General features: G+C 45.1%; 1 protein-coding gene across 2 annotated transcripts in view; it reads left to right on the forward strand.

Moving 5' to 3' along the window:
* The window catches only part of VAMP2 (vesicle associated membrane protein 2), a 63049-nt gene extending 39205 nt beyond the window's left edge, over positions 1-23844 (forward strand). For both annotated transcript variants that reach the window (XM_040346767.1, XM_040346768.1), the window contains exons 2-5: positions 16389-16503; positions 16592-16750; positions 21403-21454; positions 23266-23844. In XM_040346767.1, the coding sequence (XP_040202701.1) occupies positions 16389-16503; positions 16592-16750; positions 21403-21454; positions 23266-23282 (343 nt within the window). In that variant the 3' untranslated portion in view covers positions 23283-23844. The remainder of the gene's footprint in view (positions 1-16388; positions 16504-16591; positions 16751-21402; positions 21455-23265) is intronic.
* The last annotated feature ends 1440 nt before the right edge of the window (positions 23845-25284 follow it).

Genomic DNA, 25284 nt, shown 5'->3' on the forward strand with positions numbered 1-25284 from the left:
AGGACCTTACGAGACGCAACGCAGCCTGCATTTTATGAATGGCGCATAAACTACATGTGAAGCCAATACCACGTTGTCACCAAGACAGGAAGTGAGGAAAATTCTTTAGCGGCAACACAAAGCTGACAGGGGTTCTACCCTTCCTTTAGGGCCAGTTCACACTGCTGCAAATTCTATTGCAAATTTAAGCCAGGAGCCGCTTTTCACGGCATGACCCCGGCCTTTGAACGGCACAGCGTGCCCTTTCAAGACGGCGCATACGCCGTTGAAGTCGTTGCTCTGGGAAATTGCAAATATCTCCGAGACCGTGTAGGTTTTGAAACCACCGTGTAGCCTTAATCTAGGCTTACCTGTAGGTGTCCCCGAAGTTTTACAACCACTTTAACTTTTTGCCGACCTGCCGCAGTTATACGGCGGCAGGTCGGCTCCCCTGCACGAGAGCCCGTAGCTATACGTTGGCTCTCGCTCAGGCCACTAGGGGCGCGTGCGTGCCGGCGGAGGCGCAAACGCTTCCCCCCGCTCGCCCCCGACTCCCGTGCGCGTGCCCGGTGGGCGCGATCGCCGCCGGGCACACGCGATCGCTCGTTACAGAGCGAGGACCGGGAGCTGTGTGTGTAAACACACAGCTCCCGGTCCTATCAGGGAGAGAAATGCTGATCTTCGGTTCATACAATGTATGAACAGAAGATCAATCATTTCCCCATGTCAGTTCACCCCCCCACAGTTAGAACACACCCAGGGAACATACTTAACCCCTTCCCCACCCCCTAGTGTTAACCCCTTCCCTGCCAGTGAAATTTTTATAGTAATCAATGCATTTTTATAGCACTGATCGCTATAAAAATGCCAATGGTCCCAAAAATGTGTCAGAAATGTCCCCATAATGTCGCAGTACCGAAAAAAAATCGATGATCGCCGTCATTACTAGTAAAAAAAAAATATTAATAAAAATGCCATAAAAATACCCCCTATTTTGTAAACGCTATAACTTTTGCGCAAACCAAATAAACGCTTATTGCGATTTTTTTTTTTACGAAAAATATGTAGAAGAATACGTATCAGGCTAAACTGAGGAGAAAAAAATGTTTTTTTTATATATTTTTGGGGATATTTATTATAGCAAACAGTTAAAAATATTATTTTTTTTTCCAAATTGTCGCTCTATTTTTGTTTATAGCGCAAAAACTAAAAACCGCAGAGGTGATCAAATACCACCAAAAGAAAGCTCTATTTGTGAGGAAAAAAGGACGCCAATTTTGTTTGGGAGCCACGTCGCACGACCGCGCAATTGTCAGTTAAAGCGATGCAGTGCCGAATCGCAAAAAGTACTCTGGTCTTTCACCAGCAATATGGTCCGGGGGTTAAGTGGTTAAGCCTCGTACACACGATCCGATTGTTGGAAGGGGATTGTCTGTTGTCAGACTGTTGTCCTAAAATCTGACCATTCATACGCTCCTTCTGACAATTGTTGTCCAACTTTCAGCCAACAAATGTTGGATGGCAGGCTAGTACATTTTCGGCAGACAACAGTCTGTTGTCTGATTTTCGTATCGTCTTTACACAAATCCGTCACACAAAAGTAGAAAGTACAAACACGCATGCTCAAAATCAATGCTCATGAAACACAAAATTAGCAGAAGGGGCCCAAAGGGTGGCGCTCAAGAGCTAAAATTCCTCCTAGTACGTCACTACGTTCGTGTGTACCATTATTATGCAAGACAAGATCCTGGCACATGCCCATTGGACAGACGCTCGGTTGGCCAACAATCGAACCGTGCGAACGAGGCTTAACTTTCTGCGTGTGTTGCTGTGGGAGATTTTTCCTCACCTCCTGTCTGGTGTCACCCAGACAGGAAGTGAGAGGAGATCTCACTAACATGATAGCAGTAAAATCCCAACAGGGTTCTAACTCCTCTCCAGTCTGTTTAAATAGGTTTAGTCTCGGCAAACACTTTTTTAATTCTGAATTCATTTTGCGAGCTGCAGTTTTGAAACCACCGCCGAGGTATATTAGCAACTGCTGAGGTAAACTCAGGAAAGGAAGTCTATGGTTTGCAGCGAGATTGTACAATTGTACTGCTGCATGTATTATGGGATGGAGTGACACCTAGTGGTTTAACCCTTTTACTGCAAGAACTGTTTCTTTCCATTTTCTGATGCACTTTTTCTGTATGCACTTAAAACCCACCCAAAAACAAAGAAATATATATATATATATATATATATATATATATATATATATATATATATATATATATATATATATATATATATATATATATATATATATATATATATATAATGTGTTTAGGACTCATACAATAACATGTCTTACAATTGCTTATGTACTCATGTGCACCATACACTTGCATTTGTGTTTGTGTGTACACAGGGGTGGGGAGGCTTTAATTGTTTTTTTTTTTTTTTATTATATTAATATATTTTACATTTTGTAACATATATATATATATATATATATATATATATATATATATATATATATATTACTTAACTTTATTGCTATCACAGGGGGGCTGACAAGCTTCCAATGAGATAAGATATTTGGAGTGACAGGTTCTCTTTACAGAGGCATCAATAGATCTAATGTCCTTCTTCTGAACTCCCTCCATCAGACTGAGTACATACTCCTTGATTGGTCGTTCTCAGCCGAGATCTGACAGCTCGGAACCCTGATGTGCTCACAGCTGAGTGCTTCCGGGTTCACTGATCACAGGGAGAAGCAGGAAACAGGTCCTATGTTTCATAATATATTACATTATTTTTATTTTAATGATTTACATTGGTGGTCACCAAACTGTGGCCCTTTGCTTGCTTTTATCACAATTCCTAGCAATGATGCCAACAATGGGGCACAATTCCTCCCAGTGACACCAACGATGGGGCACAAATTAACCGCCGCTCCCGGGTGAGTCACAGCCATTCGTCTATTTTGGTTCACAGACGATGTGGCCCCATGACACCAACGATGGGGCACAATTCCTCCCAATGACACCAACGATGGGGCACAATTCCTCCCAATGATACCAACGATGGGGCACAATTCCTCCCAATGACTCCAATGATGGGGCACAATTCCTCCCAAGCATGGGGCACAATTCCTTCCAATGACACCAATGATGGGGCACAATTCCTCCAAATGATACCAACGATGGGGCACAATTCCTCCCAATGACTCCAATGATGGGGCACAATTCCTCCCAATGATGGGGCACAATTTCTCCCCATGACATATACTATACTAGTGGTTTCAAGTTTGGTTCTCAGTGATCTGCAGCGCCTCCTGCAGTAACATCTGCCAGTGCGTCCAGACACATGGCTCCAGAAGCTATACAAAGAGACCCTGTCATCACACCAGATGCGGCCCTTTGCTTGCCTGTATCCGGCCCTTGAGGCTCTTTCTACTGACACCAACAATGGGGCATAAATTCTCACACTGTCACCAACAATGGGGCCTAGATCCTCCCACTGTCACCAACAATGGGGTCATAAATCCTCCCACTGTCACCAACAATGGGGCCTAGATCCTCCCACTGTCACCAACAATTGGCCCATAAATCCTCCCACTGTCACCGACAATGGGCCCATAAATCCTCCCACTGTCACCGACAATGGGCCCATATATCCTCCCACTGTCACCAACAATGGGGCCTAGATTCTCCCACTGTCACCAACAATGGGGTCATAAATCCTCCCACTGTCACCAACAATGGGGCCCATAAATACTCCCACTGTCACCAACAATGGGGACATAAATCCTCCCACTATCACCAACAATGGGGGCTATAAATTCTCCCACTGTCACCAACAATGGGGCCTAGATCCTCCCACTGTCACCAACAATGAGGCACTATTCCTCCCACTGACGCCAACTGTTTCTCCCCCTAATACCAAAGATGGGGCATTGTTTTCCCCCCACTGGGCACAGTCCGGTCCCCCTAAAGTCTGAAGGACAGTGAACTGGCCCTTTGCTAAGGAAGTTTGGAGACCCCTGGCATAGAGCAGTGATGGCGAACCTTGGCACCCCAGATGTTTTGGAACTACATTTCCCATGATGCTCAGCTTCACTGCAGAGTGTAGGCGCATCATAGGAAATGTAGTTCCAAAACATCCGGGGTGCCAAGGTTCGCCATCACCGGCAAAGACGATGAACCAGCATACAAATCTTATTTGACAGAATTTTCTGCACTGACTGACCAGGGAGATCATCGAAAAATGAGCCCTGTATACACTCCCGCGCCAGACGCCATTTTTCTGAATAGACGGCATAAGTGGATAATGCAGCAAAGCAAGGTTTTCGGTTTCATCAGTCTCAGTTTTTTTTTTACTCCTCCTTTCAAGGAAGGCTTTGCTGGCAGAAATTTCGCCCTGAATCAGCTGTTAGGCCCGCGCCAAAGCCTCTGCCTCTACTGCGCATATGAAACGCCTTCTGTCGCTGCTTGGCTTTGTATCAGCCACTAGAGGGAGCCAGACTCCTCTACACACAGCTAATCTGTTCTGTATTCCCAGGCTGAAGATTCCTAAGAGAGCCGTCCAATAATCAATCTAATTACAATTTCAAATGTAATAAAAGCAACAAGAAAAATCAAATAACAATCCACCTTAACCACTAGAGAGCTGCGCTATAGACGAAAACAGTCCACATCGCGTCTCTCAACTGCCGGGTGGACGTCCTTTTATGTGCATTCCCAGCGCGCCGCTGGGGGCGCGCAACGGGGAAACACTGTGCCCGGCGCATCGCTGAGATGCCGATGCGCGTGCCTGGTGGCCGCGATGTCCGCCAAGTACCCGCGATCGGCGGTGACAGCAGGGACGTGGAGCTCTGTGTGTAAACACAGAGCTCCACATCCTGTCAGGGAGAGAGGAGACCGATCTGTGTCCCTTGTACATAGGGACACAGCATCGGTCACCTCCCCCAGTCAGTCCCCTCCCCCCACACAGTTAGAACACACCCAACATACCTCCCAACCGTCCCGGATTTCGCGGTACTATCCCGCGGTCCCGCGGGCAGAGCAATTTTCGCGGCACCCCCCCGCCATTACCGCCATTCGCGGTAAATCTTGCGGTCCCGCGATTGGCGACAAACCCCCCCGCTTCAACAACTTCTAACCACGGAATCCACCCCCGCTCAACAACTCTGATCTGCGCCCCCCGCTCAACAACTCTGATCCATGGAATCCCACCCCCGCTCAACAACTCTGATCCATGGAATCCCACCCCCGCACCCCCGCTCAACAACTCTGATCCATGGAATCCCACCCCCGCACCCCCGCTCAACAACTCTGATCCATGGAATCCCACCCCCGCTCAACAACTCTGATCTGCGCCCCCCGCTCAACAACTCTGATCCATGTAATTCCCCCCCCCCCGCTCAACAACTCTGATCCATGGAATCCCACCCCCGCACCCCCGCTCAACAACTCTGATCCATGGAATCCCACCCCCGCACCCCCGCTCAACAACTCTGATCTGCGCCCCCCGCTCAACAACTCTGATCCATGGAATCCCACCCCCGCTCAACAACTCTGATCCATGGAATCCCACCCCCGCTCAACAACTCTGATCCATGGAATCCCACCCCCGCACCCCCGCTCAACAACTCTGATCCATGGAATCCCACCCCCGCTCAACAACTCTGATCTGCGCCCCCCGCTCAACAACTCTGATCCATGTAATTCCCCCCCCCCCGCTCAACACTCTACAACTTTAATATGCGCCCCCCCCCCCCCCCCCCCCCCGCGCTCAACAACTTTGATCCGCGACCATAAAAAAAATCCACAAAAAATCATAAATCTTTCCCCTTTTTTGTATCAAAATTTTCTGTATTTTTTTGTTTATAGCGCAAAAAATAAAAAATCGCAGAGATGATCAAATACCACCAAAAGAAAGCTCTATTTGTGGGAAAAAAATTATAAAAATATAATTTGGGTACAGTGTTGTATGACCGCGCAAGTGTCATTCAAAATACGTCAGCGCTGAAAGCTGAAAATTGGTCTGGGCAGGAAGGCGGTTTAAGTGTCCAGTAATGAAATGGTTAAACTACAAGTTTATTTTTACATAGTGTGTTTTGAAACAGCCACTTACAGTCTCCATCAGAAGCATGTGTGGCAGGGTGACAACTTAAAAACACCATTGGGGGGGAGAGGAATGGAGCGTTGTCACCTTATAACAGGAGTAGGGACCTTCACAACAGGAACTGCAGGTATTATTTTAACCTCTTGCCGGCCATGTAACCTATAACGTCCACACCCCTGGGTGGGCTCTGAGCGCAATGCTCTGCGGTCCAAGTCCACCCTATTTTTAAGCCTATTAGAGCCTGTGGCTCTAATCAGGTGCTTCAAAAATACACCCCTGCCGCTGCATAATAATAATAATAATAATGCTAACAATGCTAATAATAATAAAAATAAATAATAATAATAATTATAATAATCCTCATTATAAAAACGATAATAGTAATAATAATTATCATTATCATCATAATACCAATCATATGCTTTTGTAGTGTATTTAAAAGGCAAAAAGGAGAAGTTTATAGCCGGAGTTTATGTGTACTTTATATACAGAGAAGACCATCAGCTGACTCTCTCTGGGAGAAGATCTGACTCTCTAACTACCTCCTGACATATATGAGGAAAAAAAAAACGAGAAGCGCCTTGTCAATCAGAGAGAGGTGTGAAGAGAGTTGACACTCCGCAGTCAGGCTGTGATCTCACACCTCTGCACACCTCCTGCTATATGAAGATCTTCCTCGGGGCGATTCCACTTGTCACGTGCTGCTTTAACCCTTCACTGCCTGCTTTTGTTTTTTTTTATGATTTTATTTAAAAAAAATTCAGCTTCGGAAGGTTTACCCGTCTTCATGACCAGACCATTTTTTTATTTATTTTTGGCGCTGCGTTACTTTAACTAACAATTGTGCGGTCCTGCATGCAAATAAAATTGATGTATTTTTTTGCCCACAATTAGAGTTTTTTTTTTGTGGTATTTGATCACCTCTGCGTTTTTTTTTTTTTGCCTTTATAAACAAAAAAGCGACAATTTTGAAAAAAAAAATATTTTTTAATATCTGCTATAAAACATATCCAATAAAAAAAGGTCAAATTCAATCTTCTTCATCTATTTAGGCCAATATGTAGTCTGCTACATATTTTTGGTAAAAAAAAAAAAAAAAAAATTAAAACATAAAGGGCCAGATTCAGAAAGATCAGCGGATCTTTCTGCTGGCGCAACATATCTCATTTACGTTACGCCGGCGCAAGTTTATCAGGCAAGTGCTTTATTCACAAAGCACTTGCCTGTAAAGTTGAGCCGCCGTAGCGTAAATCCCCCGGCGGAATTCAAATTTGGCGGGTAGGGGGCGTGTAAAATTTAAATCAAGCGCGTCCCCACGCCGAACGAACTGCGCATGCGCCGGCCGCGACATAATCCCAGTGCGCATGCTCCAAATCACGTCGCTATTTGTCAATGAAAGCTACGTGAGCGTAACTTACTCCAAGCTCAATTGTGAATCGACTGACGCAAACGACGTAAAAATTTAAAACTCGGCGCGGGAACGACGGCCATACTTAACATTAGCTGCGCCTCATATAGCAGGGGTAACTATACGCCGAAAAAAGCCTAACGTACGTTTCTGAATCGCCGTATCTACCTAATTTGCATATTCCTCGCGGAAATATATACGGAAGCGCCACCTAGCGGCCAGCCTGAAATTGCAGCCTAAGATACGACGGTGTAAGACACTTACACCTGGTGGATCTTAGGGCTATCTATGCGTAACTGATTCTCTGAATCAGGCGCATAGATACGACGGCCGGACTCAGAGATACGACGGCGTATCAGGAGATACGCCGTCGTATCTCATATCTGAATCCGGCCCTAAGTGTATATTAATTGGTTTGCGTGAAAGTTATAGCGTCTCTAAATTATAGGATATACAGTGGAATATACATGTCTTGGTTTACGAGTAACGCGGTTAACAAGCGTTTTGAAAGACGAGCAACTTTTTTTTTGTCGGTTGTGTTGTCTCGCAAAACAAGCAGAATTCAAGCTAATGGGGTGTGCAGTACTGCATTTGGCCAGAGGAGCGGGGGCGCCAGTGACACTCGTAACGGTTCGGGGCCATTCGGAAATACTCAGTTCCCAAGTGTTTCCGAACCTTTCCGAGGATTTCCGAGATCAGACAAACTGTCCCCGATTATTTCCAAGGCTCTCCGGCGCCCCCCCTACCTCTGGCCATATGAGGTATTGCATGCCATAGAAGTCAATGTGGAACAAATTATTTTTGTTTCCATCGACTTCTATGGGGAAACTCGCTTTGATATGCAAGTGCTTTGGATTACAAGCATTCTCCTGGAACGGATTATGCTCGTAATCCAAGGTTCCACTGTATACTGGAATTTGTATTTATTTATTTTATACTAGTAATTGCGGCAAACGGCGACTTAGGACTGCGATAGTATGGCAGGCAATCTGACACTTTGTGGGGACCAGTGACACTAATACAGTGATCAGTGCTAATAATATGCACTGTCACTGTACTAATGACACTGGCTGGGAAGGGGTTCACATCTAGGGCAGTGAAGGCGAACCTTGGCACCCCAGATGTTTTGGAACTCCATTTCCCATGGTGCTCATGCACTTCGCAGTGTAGTTGAGCATCATGGGAAATGTAGTTTCAAAACATTTGGGGTACCAAGGTTCGCCATCACTGATCTAGGGGGTTCGAGGGGTTAAATGTGTGCCTAGCCAGTGTTTATGTTTATGCTGTATTTACTAAGGCTTATGCCAGTTTTTTATTCCCTGCTTTGCAGGGAAACAAAAACCGCCACATCCCAGCTGACAGGACAGAGCTCTGTCCTTTCTTCCCCCTCTCCAATCATTGGGTGCCGCTGGTCAATCATTGGCTGGAACCTGCTGATTGACTTGTGCTGTGACTAACCAGCGTGCCGACTACCCGGGAGTGCTGGATCACGTATTAGATACGTGATCCAGCACAGGAAGCGGTAATACATCCTTTCATCTCTAATGGTTTGTATGTTACGCCATCATTTGCCTTTATTTGGTGCTGGTCTTACCAGCTAATGCCCAGGTTTAGCAACAGTGTCCTAATAATAATCAGATGTATAGGAGGCTAAAGGGGGCCTGATTTATTTGGTATCTTTTATATTGCACCAAAAAATAAATGCATGCAGCATATGGTGGTGTTGGCTGGGCCAATTTTCTCTGTAATATACTATAATGAAATAATTCCTAAGATCGTCGGCTCCATCTAGTGGCCAAAAATCGGTACTGTTTTCTGAAACATCGCAGTGTTAATTTTGGCAGCAAATTTCGATTTAGTTTTAGTCTTATGCCGCGTACACACGGTCGTTTTTCGGCATGAAAAAAAACGAAATTTTCCAGCATGTCCAAAAAACTAAGTTTTTCCAATCATTAAAAACGATGTTGCCTACACACCATCGTTTTTGAAAAATGTTGAACAAAGCGCGGTGACGTACAACACGTACGATGGCACTCTAAAGGGGAAGTTCCATTCGCCTTGGGGCTGCTTTAGCTGATTCCGTGTTAGTAAAAGACGATTTGCGCTTTTTTGTCTGTTACAGCGTGATGAATGTGCTTACTCCATTATGAATGGTAGTTTTACCAGAACGAGCGCTCCCGTCTCATAACTTGCTTCTGAGCATGCACAGGTTTTTTACGGCACCAGGGGCGAGCAGACGGCACGCACGCGCCCCTAATGGCTGGAATGCGAAATTACGTTTATCTACGTGATTTCGCGCAGCCGAGCCGACCTGCCGCCATATAACTACGGCGGCTGGTCGGCTAATGGTTAAGGCCTGATTCACACCTATGCATTTTTTTGGTGCTCTTTGCAGACACTACAGTCCATTTCACATGGTTTCCTATGGAACACGCTCTGTAGTGCAAATCTGCACAATGCCATAGGTGTGAATCAGGCCTGATGAGAAGTCTGGGTGGAGCTGGGGGTGCAGATGGGGACTTAGGGAAGAGGGAGGGCCACTCATGTTATCCTCATTTGTGAGGCTATGTCATACACCGTATGCCTGGAAATCCGCAGCGCATGCCGCTGACGCACTGTGACGTGCCCTCCATGTACGACGTCTAATGACACCTGGCAGATTACAGAACCAACTCTGTGTTTAAATACAGCCGGATTATCCCGATTAATATATGGGCAGAGCGGCTATATATGGCTCACCCAGGCTTTTTCTGCACCTAATATGGTGCTCAGCATCTTTTATTGCACTACAAACCCCCACACATGGCTCAGATGCCTCTCTTAGACCCCTTTCACACTTAAGCGTTTTTACAGCGTTTAAGCGTTAAAAATAGCGCTATTAAAACGCTCTCTCTGTTGCATCTTAATGGACCCTTTTACACTGAGTCCTGCAAGCAGCATCTTTGGAGCAGCTTTTGGGCGCTGAAAAAAACGCTCCAAAAACGCCCCTCTCCTTTGAAATGAATTGAAAGCGCTGTAAAAACGCCTTACCCTTTCACACTGAGGCACTGCAAAGACGCCCTGAAACGCTTGAATAACGCTCGAAAAACGCTCGAATAACGCTTGAATAACGCTTGAATAACGCTCGAAAAACGCTTGAATAACGCTTGAACAACTCTTGAATAACTCTCGAATAACGCTGGAATAACGCTAGAATAATGCTTTAATAACGCTCGAAAAACGCTCGAATGACGCTCGAATAACGCTTGAATAACGCTTAAAAATTGCTCGAAAAACGCTTGAATAACGCTCGAAAAACGCTCGAATAACACTTGAAAAAACGCTCAAAAAACGCTTGAATAACGCTTGAATAACGCTTGAATAACGCTCGAATAACGATTGAATAACGCTCGAAAAACGCTTGAATAGCGCTCGAAAAACGCTCAAATAAAGCTCAAATAAAGCTCGAATAACGCTTGAATAACGCTTGAATAACGCTTGAAAAACGCTCAAATAACGCTCGAATAACGCTCGAATAACACTTGAATAACGCACGAATAACGCTTAAATAACGCTCGAATAACGCTCGAAAAACGCTTGAATAACGCTTGAAAAACGCTTGAATAACGCTTGAATAACGCTCGAAAAACGCTTGAATAACGCAAGCAGCATCTTTGGAGCAGCTTTTGGGCGCTGAAAAAAACGCTCCAAAAACGCCCCTCTCCTTTGAAATGAATTGAAAGCGCTGTAAAAACGCCTTACCCTTTCACACTGAGGCACTGCAAAGACGCCCTGAAACGCTTGAATAACGCTCGAAAAAAGCTTGAATAACGCTTGAATAACGCTTGAATAACGCTCGAAAAACGCTTGAATAAGGCTTGAATAACGCTCGAAAAACGCTTGAATAACGCTTGAATAGCGCTTGAATAACGCTCGAAAAACGCTTGAATAACGCTCGAATAACGCAAGCAGCATCTTTGGAGCAGCTTTTGGGCGCTGAAAAAAACGCTCCAAAAACGCCCCTCTCCTTTGAAATGAATTGAAAGCGCTGTAAAAACGCCTTACCCTTTCACACTGAGGCACTGCAAAGACGCCCTGAAACGCTTGAATAACGCTCGAAAAACGCTCGAATAACGCTTGAATAACGCTCGAAAAACGCTTGAATAAGGCTTGAACAACGCTTGAATAACTCTCGAATAACGCTGGAATAACGCTAGAATAATGCTTTAATAACGCTCGAAAAACGCTCGAATGACGCTTGAATAACGCTTAAAAATTGCTCGAAAAACGCTCGAATAACGCTCGAAAAACGCTCGAATAACACTTGAAAAAACGCTCAAAAAACGATTGAATAACGCTTGAATAACGCTCAAATAACGATTGAATAACGCTCAAATAACGCTTGAATAACGCTCGAAAAACGTTCAAATAACGCTTGAATAACGCTCGAAAAACGCTTGAAAAACGCTCGAATAACGCCCCAGTGTGAAAGGGGCCTTAAATAGGAACTGCAGTCTGCTCCCATAATTTGTAATAAAAAAAATCTCTGCCATTCTGAAGCTTACAAATGGAAAAAGAAAATATGGACAGCCGCACTCCAAAAAACCTTGATGGTTGCCTTTATTTAAAAAAGGAAAAATGCACTACAAGTCACAGCACACAACACGGGAGTAAAACAGTTGACGCGTTTTGCACTATAAATTAGTGCTTAGTCATAGCTATGATTAAGCACTAATTTATAGTGCGAAACGCGTCAGTGGTTTAACCCCCGTGTTGTGTGCTGTGACTTGTAGTGCATTTTTCCTTTTTTAAATAAAGACAACCATCAAGGTTTTTTGGAGTGCGGCTGTCCATATTTTCTTTTTCCATTTGTTGCCTTGTGCATTGCCAGCACCCTTGATCTTCTGAGACCATACTGATCATCCTAACACAATCCACCTGGAGCGGTAACTTTCTTTCTTCCATTTTGAAGCTTCCCTCCAACCACTTTGCATATTATTTTCTATATACAGTGGAGCCTTGGTTTACGAGTATAATCCGTTCCAGGAGAATGCTTGCAATCCAAAGCACTCGTATATCAAAGCGAGTTTCCCCATAGAAGTCAATGGAAACGAAGATAATTCATGTCACATTGACTTCTATTGTATGCAGTACCGCATGTGGCCATAGGTGAGGGGGGGCGCCAGAGAGCCGATTGGATGCACTCGGAAACCCTTGGAGAGGCCCGGGAACGGAGCGTTTCTAAATATTTCCGAGTGCAATCCGAACGGCTCCGAGTGTCACCAGCACCCCTGGCCAAATGTGGTACTGCACAACGCAGAGTCTTGAATCCTGCTCGTTTTGCGAGGCAAAATAGAATTGGGTATATGGGATTGTACGATATTTTTTTTTTTTTTTTTTATGGTTGAACTGGATGGACTTGTGTCTTTTTTCAACCTGAGTAACTATGTAACTATGTAACACTTGCAAACCGAGTCAGGATTTAAAAAAAATGATAGCTCGTATTGCGAAAAAACGCTTGATAACTGCGTTACTCGCAATCCGAGGTATTACTGTATACTATGATGTAAACACACAAATCCCTGTTCTGTCAGGGCAGAGGAGACAGATCTTTTGTTTTCCTACTAAGTAGGAACGGCGATCTGGCTCCTCCCCAGTCAGTCCTATCCCCATACAGTTAGAACACACACGAGGGAACACACATTTTTTTTTGGGAACACACATTTAACCCCTTGATTGCCCCCCTAGTGTTAACCCTTTCCCTGCCAGTGACATTTACACAGTAATCCGTGCATTTTTATAGCTCTGATCGCTGTCAATGATCCCAAAAATGTGTCAAAAGTCTCTGATCTGTCCGTCACAATGTTGCAGTACCGCTAAAAATCGCAGATCACTGCCATTACTAGTAAAAGAAAAATGCCCAAAAAAATGCCATAAATGTTTACCATTGTTTGTAGACGCTATAACTTTTTCACAAACCAATCAATATACGCTTATTGTGATTTTTCCCCCCAAAAATATGTAGCAGAATACATATTGCCCCAAACTGAGGAAGAAATTACATTTTTTAATTTTTTTTATGGGATATGTTTTATAGCAGAAAGTAAAAAAATATACTGTATATGATTTTTAAATTGGAGATCAGTGTAGTGCCCACTTACATTAGAGGTCAGTGTAGTGTCCCCTCACATTGGAGATCAGTGTAGTGTCCCCTCACATTGGAGATCAGTGTAGTGCTCCCTCACATTGGAGGTCAGTGTAGTGCTCCCTCACATTGGAGGTCAGTGTAATGCTCCCTCACATTGGAGATCAATATAGTGCTCCCTCACATTGGAGATCAGTGTAGCGCTCCCTCACATTGGAGATCAGTGTAGTGCTCCCTCACATTGGAGGTCAGTGTTGTGTTCCCTCACATTGGAGATCAGTGTAGTGCTCCATCACATTGGAGATCAGTGTAGTGCTCCCTCACATTGGAGGTCAGTGTTGTGTTCCCTCACATTGGAGATCAGTGTAGTGCTCCATCACATTGGAGATCAGTGTAGTGCTCCCTCACATTGGAGATCAGTGTAGTGTTCCCTCACATTGGAGGTCATTTTAGTGCTCCCTCACATTGGAGGTCAGTGTAGTGCTCCCTCACATTGGAGATCAATGTAGTGCCCACTTACATTAGAGATCAGTGTAGTGCTCCCTCACATTGGAGATCAGTGTAGTGCTCCCTCACATTGGAGGTCAGTGTAGTGCTCCCTCACATTGAAGATCAGTGTTGTGCTCCCTCACATTGAAGATCAGTGTTGTGCTCCCTCACATTTGAGGTCAGTGTAGTGTTCCCTCACATTTGAGGTCAGTGTAGTGTTCCCTCACATTGCAGGTCAGTGTAGTGCTCCCTCACATTGGAGATCTGTGTATTGCTCCCTCACATTGGAGATAAGTGTAGTGCTCCCTCACATTGGAGATCAGTGTACTGCTCCCTCACATTGGAGATCAGTGTAGTGCTCCCTCACATTGGAGATCAGTGTTGTGTTCCCTCACATTGGAGATCAGTGCAGTGCTCCCTCACATTGGAGATCAGTGTAGTGCTCTCTCACATTGGAGATCAGTGTAGTGCTCCCTCACATTGGAGATCAGTGTAGTGCTCCCTCACATTGTAGATGGTGTAGTGTTCCCTCACATTGGAGGTCAGTGTAGTGCTCCCTCACATTGGAGATCAGTGTAGTGCTCCCTCACATTGGAGATCAGTGTAGTGCTCCCACACATTGGAGATCAGTGTAGTGCTCCCACACATTGGAGATCAGTGTTGTGTTCCCTCACATTGGAGGTCAGTGTAGTGTTCCCTCACATTGGAGATCAGTGTAGTGCTCCCTCACATTGGAGATCAGTGTAGTGTTCCCTCACATTGGAGATCAGTGTAGTGTTCCCTCACATTGGAGGTCAGTGTAGTGCTCCCTCACATTGGAGATCAGTGTAGTGCTCCCACACATTGGAGATCAGTGTTGTGTTCCCTCACATTGGAGGTCAGTGTAGTGTTCCCTCACATTGGAGATCAGTGTAGTGCTCCCTCACATTGGAGATCAGTGTAGTGCTCCCTCACATTGGAGGTCAGTGTAGTGTTCCCTCACATTGGAGGTCAGTGTAGTGTTCCCTCACATTGGAGGTCAGTGTAGTGCTCCCTCACATTGGAGATCAGCGTAGTGCTCCCTCACATTGTAGATGGCGTAGTGCTCCCTCACATTAGAGGTCAGTGTAGTGTTCTCTCACATTGGAGGTCAGTGTAGTGTTCTCTCACATTGGAGGTCAGTGTAGTGCTCCCTCACATTGGAGATCAGTGTTGTGCTCCCTCACATTGGAGATGGTGTTGTGCTCCCTCACATTGTAGATGGTGTAGTGCTCCCTCACATTGGAGATCAGTGTGGTGCTCCCTCACATTGGAGATGGTGTAGTGCTCCCTCACATTGGAGATCAGTGTGGTGCTCCCTCACATTGGAGATGGTGTAGTGCTCCCTCACATTGGAGATCAGTGTAGTGCTCCCTCACATTGGTGGAGATCAGTGTAGTTCTCCCTCACATTGGAGATCAGTGTGGTGCTCCCTCACATTGGAGATGGTGTAGTGCTCCCTCACATTGGAGATCAGTGCAGTGCTCCCTCACATTGGAGATCAGTGTAGTGCTCCCTCACATTGGAGATCAGTGTAGTGCTCCCTCACATTGTAGATGGTGTAGGGCTCCCTCACATTGGAGATGGTGTAGTGCTCCCTCACATTGGAGATCAGTGTAGTGCTCCCTCACATTGGAGATCAGTGTAGTGTTCCCTCACATTGGAGATCAGTGTAGTGCTCCCTCACATTGGAAATCAGTGTAGTGCTTCCTCACATTGGAGGTCAGTGTAGTGTTCCCTCACATTGGAGATCAGTGTAGTGCTCCCTCACATTGGAGATCAGTGTAGTGTTCCCTCACATTGGAGATCAGTGTAGTGCTCCCTCACATTGGAGATCAGTGTAGTGTTCCCTCACATTGGAGATCAGTGTAGTGCTCCCTCACATTGGAAATCAGTGTAGTGCTTCCTCACATTGGAGGTCAGTGTAGTGTTCCCTCACATTGGAGATCAGTGTAGTGTTCCCTCACATTGGAGATCAGTGTAGTGCTCCCTCACATTGTAGATGGTGTAGTGCTCCCTCACATTGGAGATCAGTGTAGTGCTCCCTCACATTGGAGATTAGTGTAGTGCTCCCTCACATTGTAGATGGTGTAGTGCTCCCTCACATTGGAGATCAGTGTAGTGCTCCCTCACATTGGAGATGGTGTTGTGCTTCCTCACATTGTAGATGGTGTAGTGCTCCCTTACATTTAATTTAGCTTGGAGTCCAAGAAAACTGTCCCCGATGGATTCTGACCAGTACCCTCTATCTTTCAGGTCTGCCCCAGCTGCCGGCCCTCCCGCTGCTACTGGAGAAGGAGGAGGACCCCCAGCTCCCCCCAACCTCACCAGCAACAGAAGGCTTCAGCAAACCCAGGCACAGGTCGATGAGGTGAGTAGAGAAGAACACAAGACGTAAAGCCATAGTAATCCGGTAGTAGGTCTGTGTATCTTCAGTGTCTTTTCCTCCCGCCCCACAGGTTGTGGATATAATGCGCGTCAACGTAGACAAGGTGTTGGAAAGAGATCAGAAGCTGTCCGAATTGGATGACCGTGCGGACGCTCTGCAGGCCGGAGCCTCGCAGTTTGAAACCAGCGCGGCCAAACTCAAACGCAAGTACTGGTGGAAGAACCTCAAGGTGAGTTTGGAAAGGGGTCATTAAAAGAGTGTATGGATTCTTCCCCCCGGGGACCACAACAGTCCTGTGAAAGTCTGGGTAGTGCTGTGGTTTGAATTGGGCCTACTATGTGACAGCGAGATGAGGCAATGGAGAGATGGCGTGCCTACATGTTATAAAATAATACAGGCTTTTTACCCCCCTATCCATCCATGGCTATCAAAAATTAAAAAAGTATAACAGTCCCGTCTCGGTTAGTTCTTCTTTTTTCATCCTTGGTCTTCTATCTTGCACTTTCCTTTGATCGTGTTCATTCTTCACCCTGATCTCTGAGAGTCCTTTATCTCCCCTTTGTTTTCCAAACCTCAATCTTTTTTTTCTTTTGTTTTTTAACCTTGCTCTTGCTTCTCCTGGGCCCTCCTCTGTCCTCCATCTTGTCTGATCTCCATGTTTGTTCATTAGGGTTGCCACCTCCTTCCTTTAACCACTTAACCCCCGGACCATATTGCTGGTCAAAGACCAGAGCACTTTTTGCGATTCGGCACTGCGTCGCTTTAACTGACAATTGCGCGGTCGTGCGACGTGGCTCCCAAACAAAATTGGCGTCCTTTTTTTCCCACAAATAGAGCGTTCTTTTGGTGGTATTTCATTACCTCTGCGGTTTTTATTTTTTGCGCTATAAACAAAAATAGAGCGACAATTTTGAAAAAAAAAAATATTTTTTACTTTTTACCATAATAAAAATCCCCCAAAAATATATTAAAAAAACTATTTTTTTCCTCAGTTTAGGCCGATACGTATTCTTCTACATATTTTTCGTAATAAAAATCGCAATAAACGTTCATTGATTGGTTTGCGCAACAGTTATAGCGTTTACAAAATAGGGGGTAGTTTTATGGCATTTTTATTAATATTTATTTTTTACTAGTAATGGCGGCGATCAGCGATTTTTTTTCGGTACTGCGACATTATGGCGGACACTTCGAACACTTTTGACACATTTTTTGGGACCATTGGCATTTTTATAGCGATCGGTGCTATAAAAATGCATTGGATTACTATAAAAATGCCACTGGCAGGGAAGGGGTTAACACTAGGGGGCAGGGAAGGGGTTAATTATGTTCCCTGGGTGCGTTCTAACTGTAGGGAGGGGGGCCTCACTAGGGGAAATGACTGATCGCTGTTCATACATTGTATGAACAGACGGTCAGACATTTCTCCTCCCGACAGGACCGGGAGCTGTGTGTTTGCACACACAGCTCCCGGTCCCCGCTCTGTAACGAGCAATCGCGGGTGCCCGGCGGCGATCGCGCCGGGCACGGGAGTCACGGACGAGCGGGGGGCGTGCGCCTCCGGCAGCGCGCACTCGCCCCTAGTGGCCGCAGAGAGAGCTGACATTATTGTACCGGCTCTCGCGCAGGGGAGCCGACCTGCCGCCGTAGAACTGCGGCGGCAGGTCGGGAAGTAGTTAAACTCGAACACAGGTTCCGAGGTTGATTTAATGCAGATAAGGGGCACCAAGTGAGTTTAATTACCACCTTAACCACTTGCCGACTGTACGTTGCTTTGAATCTGCTGCCTAGCAGGCGCTCGCGACTTGATGTCCGCCGGTGTCCCGCGATCGTGTCACGGAGCTGCAGAACAGAGAGCTGCCTATGTAAACAAGGCATTTGCCTGTTCTGCCTAGTGCCAGGACAGTGATCTACTTCTCCCTGTCATTGGGAGCAGTGATCACTGTCATTTCACTTTTAGCCCAGCCCCCACACAGTTAGAATCACTCCCTAGGACACACCTAACCCCTTCCTCTCCCCCTAGTGGTTAACCCCTTCCCTGCCAGTGTCATTTACACAGTATACAGTGCATTTTTATAGCACTGATCGCTGTATAAATGGCAATGGTCTAGGGCTGCAACTAACAATAATTTCCATAATCGATTAGTTGGCTGATTATTGTTTCGATTAATCGGTTAATAACCTTAAAAAAAAAGTGTGGCCAAAAAACAATGTCTTCCATAAAAAACGTTTGTTCGATTTTCTAATCGCCAGTGGGGTCAAATCGACGTTTGTTCTCAACCACAGTGACGGGGAAGTTTAGAAATAATAGAAAACTTCTTGGGCAAAGGAATTTTCACACCGTGTGCGTGGTTTTCATTCAGAAATGACATTCATATTAAAACTGAATGTTAAAAGCAAGTGAAAATTTCAAACGACATTCTTTCATTCAGCAAATGTACAACGATTTTTCATATTAAAGGGGTTGTAAAGGTAAAAAGTGTTTCCCTAAATAGCTCCCTTTACCTTAGTGCAGTCCTCCTTCACTTACCTCATCCTTCCATTTTACTTTTAAATGTCCTTATTTCTTCTGAGAAATCCTCACTTCCTGTTCTTCTGTCTGTAACTCCACACAGTAATGCGAGGCGTTCTCCCTGGTGTGGAGTTTCATGCCCTTGGACTACCAGAGAGTCAGGACGCTCTCTACGTTGCAGATAGAGAAAGGAGCCGTGTGTTAGTGGGCGTCCTGACTCTCCTGTAGTCCAAGGGAGGGGGCGAGCACGACACTCCACACCAGGGATAAAGCCTTGCATTACTGTGTGGAGTTACAGACAGACAGAACAGGAAGTGAGGATTTCTCAGAAGAAATAAGGACATTTAACCACTTAAGGACCCGCTCATGTACATATACGTCGGCACTTTAAAGATGGATATCTCGGTAACGGCAGCAGCTGCTGCCACAATCGAGATATCCATCTTTTCAGTGAGCGGTCCTGTAAACGATAACGGTGGTCTCCGCGGCGGATTCTCGGCAAGATCACCATTATCGGAGGCGGGAGAGGCGCCCTCCGCCGCTTACCGGAGCCGTCGGCATCAGCGGAGGCGATCGGGTCCTGTCCCCTTCTCGGCTGGGATACGAGTGAGGGCAATATGGCCCCCACCTGTCTCCATAGCAGTGCGGAAGCGACGTCAAAACGTTACTTCCACCCATGCTTCTTAAAGTGACATTTTCTTCTTGTCATTTTTTCAAATAACCTTTTTTTTTTCTGCATTTTAGTCTAAATATGGGATCTGGGGTCTTTTTGACCCCAGATCTCATATTTAAGAGGGCCTGTCATGCTTTTTTTATATTACAAGGGATGTTTACATTCCTTGTAATAGGAAAAAAAGTGATCACATATTTTTTTTTTTTTGTGTAAAAATGTATATAAAAAAAAAAAAATAGTGAGGTATCACCGCGATCGTTGGAGCGAGAGCAATAATTCCAGCCCTAGGACATGTTGGGTATCATTTTACTCGGCGTAACATTATCTTTCACAATATAAAAAAATTGGGCTAACTTTAATATTGTCTTATTTTTTAACCTCTTCCTTACCGGGCCATTGTAAAATGACGCCCCAGTGTGAAAGGGGCCTAACTCATGGCAGTTTATGAAGGTCCTCCATTGGTTAGAACAGTTCATAGTAGGCTTAGCTCCCAACTGTCCCTGATTTCTAGGGACTGTCCCTGATTTGGAGCAATGTCCCTCTTTCCTCCTCATTTGTCCCTATTTTTGGTTTGATCTTTAAAGTTGTATATAAAATGCACTATTTATCTTTCAAAAAGTGTTTCCCAGTGCTAAACTTTTTATCGAATTTCTAAATTGTTGCTTTTGTACATTTTTAAAAGCCAATATAAAGCAATAATAGTAGTAAAAAACAGCCCTTGTGGATTTACTTGACCTTTTTCTTTGGTTAATTCTCCTTTAAGGGGGTGTGGCAGGGGGCGTGTCCTATGCCTGCATACATATGGTTGTAGGTGTCCTTCATTCCCATCAGAAAATGTTGGGAGGTATGTAGTAGGTGGTGTTCTGTCTAGCACTTCAGTGCTCACACAGTCGTACATCCAATGGTGTCATGACCCCTAATGCTCAATCCAATGCTGCCCTCCTCAAACGGGGAAACTACGGGAAAAAAACCTGTAAAATGACACAGGAGGGCACAAACGCCTAGTGCAGTGATGGCGAACCTTGGCACCCCAGATGTTTTGGAACTACATTTCCCATGATGCTCATGCACTCTGCAGTGTAGCTGAGCATCATGGGAAATGTAGTTCCAAAACATCTGGGGTGCCAAGGTTCGCCATCACTGGCCTAGTGTGTTACCACCACCAACTTTTATTATATACAAAAGCCAAAAACATATTCATAAACATAAGAAGGAGCAAGCGTTCCAAAACACAACTGCCATATTGGCTGACACGTTTCGGGGGACATGCCCCCTTATTCAGAGCTAAACCAACCTCGTGCAGTTCCAAGTGGCTTATCATCTCTACCCTGGTCATTTTGGAAGGGGAGGTTCCTCTTTATATGAGGTTCCTCGTAATATGTGAACATTTCAATTGTGGAACTGCACCAGGTTGGTTTAGCTCTGAAAAAGGGGGCATGTCCCCCGAAACCCATTAGCATTCCAACCACAGCAAATATGGCATTACCTAAAGCTGAAATTGTTTTAAAATGTTTGTTCCTTCTCATGTTTGTGAGTATGTTTTTGGCTTTTGTATTTAATAGAAGTTGGTGGTGGTAATGTGTCTTTTTACAGTTATGTAGGTGGTGTTTTTTTGCGTAATGTGACTTAATGTGACACATCAATAAACCATCTCTCTCTCTTCTCCATCTTACTCTTTGTGTTTTTCTCTCCTCAGATGATGATCATCATGGGAGTGATATGCGCCATCATCCTCATCATAATTATTGGTAAGTTATTGTCCTGTTGTGTGTCATTGTTTTTAGTCTATGTGTTTTTATATATATATATATGTGCTGCTTGTTATCTGTGCTGTATACAGATGGCTGACTTTACTAACCTCTTCTTTTTCTCTCGCTTCTTTCTCCCAATGCTCCCCTGCTGTGCCCATCCCATCCTTGCATCTACTGTACGTATCACACACCTTGTCCTCCATCTTGGTCTTGTTTTTTACATTAATTGCTGGTTTTCTTCTAATCCTCCATCTTGTCGGTTTTTCACCCTCATCCCTTATTTCCTACTACTCCACCCTGTCTGTTCTTCACCCTTATTCCTGCTAATCCTGTTTTTGTTTTTTTCTTGTGTCCTTTGTTTTGGTTTGTTCTTTCTTTTTATACTGATCCTGGGTCTTCCACTGGCCTTCTACCTTCGCTAATATTCATGCTTGTCCTAAACCCTGTTCATTCTTCACTCTCATCCCTAATCGTCTTGTCTGTCTGTAATTCATGATTCTCTGTGATCCTTTTTATTCCTCACCCTCGTCCTCTATGGTTGTGTATCCCCCCTTTGTCTTTCAAACCTCCGTCTTGTGTGTTCTTCAACCTTGTTCTTGTTCCTGGGCCTTCCTCTGTCCTTCATCTTGTTCTTGATATTTTTTCCTTCTCATCCTGGGTCTTTTTCTGTCCTTCAACTTGCCTGTTCTTCATATTCGTTCCTGCTCCTCCTGGGTCTTTTTCTGTCCTCCATCTTGCCTGTTCTTCATATTCGTTCCTGCTCATCCTTGGTCTTCTTCTGTCCTCCACCTGGCCTGTTCTTCATGTTCGTTCCTGCTCATCCTGGGTCTTCTTCTGTCCTCCATCTTGCCTGTTCTTCATGTTCGTTCCTGCTCCTCCTGGGTCTTCTTCTGTCCTCCATCTTGCCTGTTCTTCATATTCGTTCCTGCTCATCCTGGGTCTTCTTCTGTCCTCCATCTTGCCTGTTCTTCATGTTCGTTCCTGCTCCTCCTGGGTCTTCTTCTGTCCTCTATCTTGTTCTTTATATTTTTTCCTTCTCATCCTGTGTCTTCTTCTGTCCTCCATCTTGCCTGTTTTTCATGTTTGTTCCTGCTCATCCTGGATCTTCTTCTGTCCTCTATCTTGTTCTTTATATTTTTTCCTTCTCATCCTGTGTCTTCTTCTGTCCTCCACCCTGCCTGTTTTTCATGTTCGTTCCTGCTCATCCTGGATCTTCTTCTGTCCTCTATCATGTTCTTTATATTTTTTCCTTCTCATCCTGGGTCTTCTTCTGTCCTCATCTTTCCTGTTCTTCATGTTCGTTCATGCTCATCCTGGGTCTTTTTCTGTCCTCCATTTTGCCTGTTCTTCATGTTCATTCCTGCTCATCCCGGGCTTTTTCTGTTGTCAATATTTTCGGTTAATTATGTTTATTTCTATTAATTTTGGGTCTTCCTCTGTCCTTTATCTTTTGTTTGTCCCGATTGTTTTTCACCTTTCCTCATTACTTTGTTCTTCACCTCATGTTCCTGTTCATCTTGTCTTTGTCTTTGCTCTTGCTCACCCTATTTTCTTTTCCCTCAACTCTGATCTTTTGTCTTTTTCTTGTCTTCTTTATGTCTGTTCCATATCTTTCTCCATTTCTTTGTTCTTCACTTTATCTTTGTTGCTGACCCTTGTTCCTGTCCCTTATTCATTTCGTCTTACTCATCCCTGTGTCTGTCACTTGGGCTCATGATGTCTCCTTCCTCTTGTCCTTTTCATGCTTCCACCCCAATGCTTCATCTATCTTCTGCATCCCAACATTTCTTCTTTTTTGTCCCCCGCAGTTTATTTCAGCACCTAAGGACAGAGACACACTATCTCCCCGTCTCTCTGTCTCTTTTTCTCCCCTTCGCCGGATCTGTCATCTACCCCAGCTGGGACCAGACAAAAAAAACTTCTACATAAAACTCCCCCCTCCTGCCTCTCCCCCCTCCCCTTTCTGACATAGGGAAGTGGGGACCCCTGCCCCCATTAATTGTGCAAAAGCTCTCTCCCTCCTTACTCTCCCCTGTAAATACCCATTGACTGAAGGACCCTCTAACTTATATACACACACACACATATATATATAATATTTAATTTGTCCGTGTGCAGGTTTTTTTGTTCCCCTTGTTTCCCGTGAAACTGTGTGTCCGTGCTGTTTATAAACCCCCCGAGGGGGGAGGGAGGGGCAATTTCTTCCCAGAACTGGTCTCTATTCACCCCCTACTGAAACAAGTCCGTTTTTTTTTTCTGTTTTGCGTTTTTTAATTAATTTTTGTCAATTCAGCAAGAGTGGCAGTTGAGGATTTAATGGAGGAGGATGGTGTGTGTGCGTGTGTACAGTATGTATGTGTGTAAAAAAAAAAAAAAAAAGATATATATATATAAATATAAATCCTCTGTATTCCCCTTTCCCCTTTCTGTATGCCCATGTGTCTCCTCTTCTTATAGATTTCCTAAAAGACGGGGGCACAAGTACAAGACAAATGATCTGTGCTGCCATATTTTCCCTGATTACTCTGCTCCAAAGCATTCTCTTTTTTTGTTTTTGTTTTGGGGGGGTCATATGAGTTGGTTGAGTGGTGCCCTTCCTTTATCCACTACTCTGGAGGGACGTAGTGTAAAGAAGTGGGCTAAAACTACTCTGCAGCCCCCTTGTCCTCCCACTTTGACTGTGGTAATCCGCTGGCGTGCCTTGCAGGAGGCAGAATCGCCAGAAGGCGCAGGGATAGCAGAGGGAGCTGGCCGAGTGAGATAAGAGTGTGAGCTGGCTGTGTGTGACTTGGGGATCAGTGCAGGCCGAAAAGAAGGGCAGATTTGATTCCCTGCCACCTCTTGCCACTTAGGAGGGAAGTGGCACTTAGGGTGGCGTTGGCTTCTGCTTCTGTATACCCCACTGGCAGATAATCCAACGAAAGGGCTTCATAGCCCCGCTGCTACTCGATAAGGTCAAAAAAGGGTATCTTGTTGGGAGTAGCTGTGTCAAATCCCGAAACCCCTACACCACTCCATGACTGTAATAGCAAGAGAGGTGCCATTTTGTCCCTTGCCCCTTCTAACCAATCCCTGCATGGGACCAGCCATGACGTAGCTGCGACCAGCTAGGGCAATAAGGCACATACCCCGCAGAGATGTCTCAACCCTGGTCCCTTTTCCTCTTGTGCCTGATTGCCCGGTTCGCCCGCAATGTCTCATGAGGAGGGAGGGGGTGAGTGTGGCCAGGGGCAATAGGATAAATCCCCCCTCTCTCCTTTTTACCACCCTCAATTCCCCCTCCCCCTCCTCCTATTCCCACAACATAAATATTAAAATAAATGTTGTTTAACCAAAAATGTTCTGTTTGTGGCTCATTCTTTCTGTGGGGAATGAGGGAATGTTTAAAGTGTATGTAAACCCTAGCAAGGAATTTATTTTATATAGAATTGTTTATAAAGCCATTCAGAACAAAGGAGACCATCCTACAAAGCTAGCCAGATGGTAACTCAACATTGTCCCATCAGGATGCGAAAACAACGCAAAAGCAAGATGTTCCGAATGGGATGTGGTAATATGATGATGCAAAAGTCCCATATGTAGCACTACCCCAACAGGGGCTGCTGGTAACTGCTTCTCCACCAGCTCACCTGGCTTTTCCGAAGATCTCCCAGGGCAAGGGATAGGATGGGTTAAGCACAACGCTGTCCTCCTGAAAGGCTTCCTACATGTGGCAGTCTCTCCCCTTGTGAATCCCCAGGTGTGCTGATGTACTTACAATGTCCTCATTGCTTCTTAGGCAAGATACCTTTCAAACCGCACGCTCAGCCTGGAGACAGAGGCCATCC

The sequence above is a fragment of the Rana temporaria genome, chromosome 3 (genome assembly GCF_905171775.1).
Source record: "Rana temporaria chromosome 3, aRanTem1.1, whole genome shotgun sequence".
Taxonomy (NCBI): Eukaryota; Metazoa; Chordata; class Amphibia; order Anura; family Ranidae; genus Rana; species Rana temporaria.